At 40.2% G+C, this 6,000-nt stretch overlaps 1 protein-coding gene across 4 annotated transcripts in view; it reads right to left on the bottom strand.

The window, feature by feature from the left end:
• Positions 1–242: 242 nt before the first annotated feature.
• Positions 243–6,000, bottom strand: part of LOC129421499 (phospholipid phosphatase-related protein type 5) — a 28,133-nt gene continuing 22,375 nt past the window's right edge. For 3 of the 4 annotated variants that reach the window (XM_055177098.2, XM_073857665.1, XM_073857664.1), the window contains 3 exons: positions 3,992–4,168; positions 2,560–2,687; positions 243–1,782 (listed from right to left, as the gene is read on the bottom strand). In XM_055177098.2, coding sequence (XP_055033073.2) covers positions 1,674–1,782; positions 2,560–2,687; positions 3,992–4,168 — 414 coding nt within the window. In that variant the 3' untranslated portion in view covers positions 243–1,673. Of the gene's footprint in view, positions 1,783–2,543; positions 2,688–3,991; positions 4,169–6,000 lie in introns of all 4 variants that reach the window. The other variant, XM_055177103.2, reaches the window with a different exon arrangement.

Here is a 6,000-nt window from a genome sequence, read left to right as displayed (position 1 = left end):
GTAGTTACACAAGTAAGTATGGTGGCACAAAATAAAACTTCTGTTTGGAGCCATAGGAATGAATGGGGCTAAATGCTAACACATTCAAGAAGCTCTGCACAAAGATTAAAAGTGCACGCACTGAAAAAAGACAGTCATGCACTAATTAATCTAAGTTGAGGTAAAATCCGGTGGTGTTTTTCACAGAACAGGAACAAATATTAACAAAATAAATACATGTTTGATTTTGTTAACTCAGATTAGTTTTTGTTGTATTGCAAGGTGTCCTGCACTATTTGGAACAAGGTCCTGTCATGACATCATAAATATAAAACGACACTTAATTCATAAAGCACAGTGATACAAATGTGAAAAAGTTCATCAATATACAAGACTCGATTCAATGGAATTCAATGTACTTACCAGTGCAAATAGACACCAATACAGATGTTACACATGGTGGCAGTCTCATTTTGCTCTCCACACTGAGCAAAAAAATGGTCAAAAGATGTACCGCAGCTGTCACTGGCGCAGTACCCATTAAAAATATTTTAATATGTACCATTAGGTACAGATATGTATACATTTTGTACCAATATATGCACCTCTGAGGTACTAATATCTGTACTTTTATTAAAAGTGTACCGCCCCAGTGACAGTAAGAGTACATATTTTGACCTTATCTTTTTAATTTATGAAAAAACAAATCCACCTTTAATTCTAGACTGTAAAGTGGTGTATTGGTTCTTTTAGTTTGCCTAAAAAGGTTTGATTAGGTTTGTATTAGGTGAAATTTTATCTGTTCGTGCACATCCCAGGATCCCGTGCACATCCCAGGATCCCGTGCACATCCGGTGTATTTAAATGAGGCTTGGGAATGTCACACGTCTGTTGTGTGAGGGATTAAACATTCATGAAAAAGCCACAACATCACAATCTTATCACCGTGCATCACATTTGACCGCTGGAAAATCACAAGTCGGCACAAAGCGCACATGAAATATTAGAAAAGATGCTGTGATTGTTGTCACAAGTCTGTCGGTGTCCGTTTGTCTCAAAGCATTCAGCTTTCTTTTCGAAGCAAGTTGGATTCAAGAGCGGCTGTCACTTTAGAGGTCTTCACATAAAGTTTTTGATGTCCACAGAAAGGAACATCTTGACGTCAGTGCGTTGGACCACGTGAGATTGTCTTCTTCGGTGCAGGGAAAGCGAGACAACCCAAATCACAAATACTCTGAAAAGCCATAAACTAGCTTAAAAATTCCAATGCGATAAAAAAGGAAAGTTCATCTATATACATATGAACTGAGATACCTGACACTGAACTGAAAACTGCAGTCTCTTGAGAGTTCTGCGTTTCAGCGCCAAGCTGTGCAAGACGTCATTCGGTTCCCCGGGGAATAGGACGGGTTGGTTTTGAAAGGTCCAGAGGCATTTAAAGGTGCACATCCTCCACTCACAGTCCAAACACCTCGCCTGACAGGCGCGATTTGAGATCCTTGACCAGGCTTTCTAAAACTGAATGGTTTGTTTGAGGAGGCCCTATCTGCATCATGGAGGATTATGGTTGGAAAGGTTGGAATGAAGGTTGGAAAGGGTGGAAATCTAGACCTGCGTCGAGTAGGATCGGTGCAGAGCGGCGGTGCGTCCGGCGGAGTGAGCGGCGCAGTGGCGCGCGTGCTGAGACGGCCGGTCTAGACTTCGCTGGACATGGAGCGAGACGGTATGAGGACATCGGGGGGGACGGGGAACCGATAAGGCTGATGGTCATGTGATCTCAGTGAATGAAGATCCCCTTGGAGTCTGTAAGGGGCGAGAGAGAGAGTGTGTAAGGGGAGAGAGAGAGAATGAGAAATCAAGACTGATTTGGATAAGAAGAGAGGCGAAAACCGAGGGATGGTGTTTGGCTAGAAGAGTGATTCCCAACCGAGTTCCTTAAGGAACCTCTACAGTACATGTTTTGGATGTTTAATCAAACAAACCTGATGGAGCTTATCCGACATCCAAAATATGAACAAAGGGGTTCCTGCTGGATACTACTAGGCAAATCAATTTAATATTGAGGAAAATGATGATTGTATGGTGGGGTGACCAAGAGGAAAACTTATTTTAAAATGTGAGGATAATGAGCGTGGCCTACAATGGGAAACTCACAGTTTTCCGTCAGATTTGCTTGGCGTGGCACACAGTACTGATTCATCTAATAACACTGATATTCCTGACCTGTCCGTACCGACCTGCCGTCTTTCAAGTTCTGTATGGTAAGAATCCATTCGTAGTAAAGATGCATTCCGCTCTTAACATTTTCAATTTAATTTCTCTTAAAAGCAACCAAATTAACATGAAAATTGTCTCTTCAGACCAAACACAGAAAGATCCTCCATAGAGAGTCATTGGGTTTGAAGGGTTGGTGTTTGGGAAAACATGCTTGTGTGGGGAGAAGAGGGGGTGGGTGGGTCTCGGGAGTCACATTAGGGTCCACTGGGTCAAACACAGACGGACAGGGGCGTAATCCATCGCCCTCATGTGTGAAGCCCTCCAACTAACCCGCTCCCACCCCTTACCTGAGTGCCACTTAACTTTTCTAGTGGACTCTCAACGCAGGGCAGCGCCACCATGGGCATGCCCAGCACAGACTCGGGACGTTGGGGTCGAGCCGGCGGGGCTGGAGGTTTTATCTGCTGAAAGTTGTTGATCACGCACGTCACCTAGAAAGAGAAAAGAGCGAGAAGGGAAAAGAAAATCGTCTAGCATCCGCTACAAACAAGCACAGCTATTGTTGGGATATAATTCAATGACCAGCCGAATCACATTTGCTCAGTTGTGCGGATTCACGCTTAATCACATCAAGAAAATCAAATCTTACCAGACTAAATTAAATTTCATTTCTACTGAACATTTCCCACTGTGCATATTTGCTTCAAAGCAACTTAACAGGTTGCATTTTAGTACAATCAAATTAAAATAAGTCAAAATTCTTGTAACTCATCCTCATGCCATCCTAAATGTATATGACTTAAAATTATTAAAAATAATAATTTTATTTTAAAATGCTTTCATATATGGTGACCCTTAAAAAAGCACAAAATGAGTGCATAAATATATGTCTTCTGAACCAAAACGATACGTTTCTAAGAGAAAATTATCAGTGTTGGGGGTAACGCATTACAAGTAACGTGCAATACGTAATACATAAACGAGTAAAGTAACCCATTACTTTTTAAATGTACACATTAATATCTGAGTTACTAATTCAAAAAAGTAATGCAAGTAACTTTTTTAGTTTAATTAATTCCATTAAAAAAAAATGTACTGAATTAAACTAAACGTAGTCACATTATGCACTCTATGCGTACACGCCTGTGTGTAAACAGTTTGAATCAGAAACTGAAATGGCAGGCCAGAGCTCGACATTTTTGTGATGAAATATGCAATTTCTGAATGCAAAACTTTTCAATTATAAAACACCTGCAAGGCCTGAAAGAGATCAAGCCTCAGCCAAGAAAAAGTAACGCAAAAGTAACTAAAAAGTAACGTTAGCATTACTTTCCATAACAAGCAACTAAGTAACGCAATTAGTTACTTTTTTGGGAGTAACTTAATGTTGTAATGCATTACTTTTAAAAGTAACTTTACCCAACACTGATAATTATATATATATTTTGAGCTTACTTAGCGATTGTGTGTCAATGTAACCAACCAGATCGGTATAATAAAGTGATTAAAAACATAACTAGTCAGAGAGCCAATGAGAACTGACGTTATCAACGTGCTGCCATATTTTTGTTTCCATCGGATCTGGGATTGCATGAGGGTGAGTAAATTACGATAAACAATTCCTTTAAGCAAAAATAATGCTCAAAAATTATATATATATATAATACAAAACAGACATCACTCATATGGTGCTGATGTCCATGTCAGACTTTGACTCAAAACTAATCTATTGCTTTACGAACTCTCATTCCATTGATTTGTGAGATGGTTAAAAATGCTTTATCTACAATCTCACCAGGAAGACAGCGATGGCTCCACCGGTGAAATATCCAGCCAGGACATCGGCCCAGTGGTTGCGATATTCGGCCACTCTGACCACACCCACTAACATGGCCAGACACAGCAGGGTCAAACTGATTGTGGGTTTGGTCAAACGCGTCCCTTTAGTTTTGAACACCAATGTTACATACATCTGCAAACACAGCGAGAGAGTGTTTGAAGAATAAGACTGAAGAATAACGCTGCGTTCACACCAGCCGTGGTAGAGGCGTCAAGTGCGAGTGATTTCAGTGTTAAGTCAATGTGAAGACATGTTGTCGTGCGTCTGGAGGTCTCACGGCACGAGAATGAGGCGTTTAGCGCATCGCGGTAGATGCGATTCTGTCTCAATGGCGAAAATTGAGCATTGCCGCGGAGTTGGAAAATGTGAACTTTGGTGGAAAAACATGCCACGTTAACCAATCAGGAGCTTGCTCTAGTAGTGACGTGATTACAGGAAGTGAGCGGAGTCACAGAAGCCCCTCCCATGATGCGAAATTCCGCATGAATGTCTCGATGACTAGAATGACGTCTCGATGAAGGCTTTCACGTGCAAATAAAGAACGTAAACTCAAACTTTTCAAGCGGCAAACTAGACGTGGTTGACCCAATTTTGACACCTCAAATGCGGCTGGTGTGAACCCATGGTAAGACTGCTTACGATTAGAACAGATCATGAACTGAGAATATATATCCAATTATTATTATTTAAAAGCCGAGTAAAGTCATTTCTGACAAAAAAATTTTCTAAATACATTAAAAATGTTAGTTCAGGATTATTTGGGCGGGGTTAAACGGGTGGCTCGATGACACACCAGAGCCACTGAGCATGGCCCCGCCTCTAACCCAATCGCGAGCATCCATTCAGGTTGTAGCGGTATTTGTAAGTTAATAGACAGCAGCTTTTCAGTGTGTGGGCGTGGTTTCAGCGTACCCAGCATTTGAAAGCAGAAAATGCTGCCTTTTTTCAAGATTTTGATAACTTTTTTCCTTCATTTAAATTTTACTGGGTGATCAATATCACATTTTTCTTTGGTGTGCCAAACTGAGAATACGTTTGACGAGCACCTATTGTCCAATTCACGTTTTTACATTTCCTTTGGTGTGTGTGTATTAGTTCATGTTAACAATATGCAAAAGGTACAAACCCCAAAGTAAACGATGACGCGAGTTATCGTCTCCAACGTAAATTTATTTTCTTTGATTACAACAAACACACGAATTGTAGGCAACAGTTTACTTCCTGGGATTTGTGATGTAGATAAGACCGACATTATCATAATTCCTCCCGCTTCAGACTCACAGCCTGTAAATTAACTCCTATTAGCAACCAAATCTTTCAAGCATGGTAAGGAGCGTCACATTTCCTGCTGACGTCAGGAGTATTCAGGCCAATCACAACGTACAGATAGCTGGCCAATCAGGGACACAGAGCTTTTCAAATCTGTGCGTTTCAGGAAGAAAGTGAAATCTGGAACTACAAAAATGTACGACTTGTGGAAAATAATGTTCTTTTAACCATAAACCACGCGAACACATTGTATTATACCAAATACACTAAATAACATTTTTTAGCAATGAAATAGGTGCTCTTTAATATCAGACTTTAAAGTCGCCCTACAGTCGATAACTTAAAGGAACAGTATGTAGGATTGTGTCCAAAACTGGTATTGCAATAACAAAACTTGTGGCTAAAACTGGTACTGCAATTACCCAACTGGTGGCCAATACACAACATGACAACCTAAACATCAGTTGAGGGCTGCAACTCCACTTTTTAAATGACAATATCCTGACCAGACCACTGTTGTCAGTGATATAAGTATTTGAAATGAAAATGTTTTGTTAATGTCTAGTGACATATCAGGGCCATTTTATGATTAATTGATATACATTTCTTACATACTGTTCCTTTAATCCCCAAAACACACCTTTGATCATCAAAATGACATATTTAAATGTTTTTTTTTATAATTTCTTCATCCC

Source organism: Misgurnus anguillicaudatus, chromosome 19 (genome assembly GCF_027580225.2).
Source record: "Misgurnus anguillicaudatus chromosome 19, ASM2758022v2, whole genome shotgun sequence".
NCBI lineage: Eukaryota > Metazoa > Chordata > Actinopteri > Cypriniformes > Cobitidae > Misgurnus > Misgurnus anguillicaudatus.
This window is presented reverse-complemented; position numbering and strand designations above follow the sequence as displayed.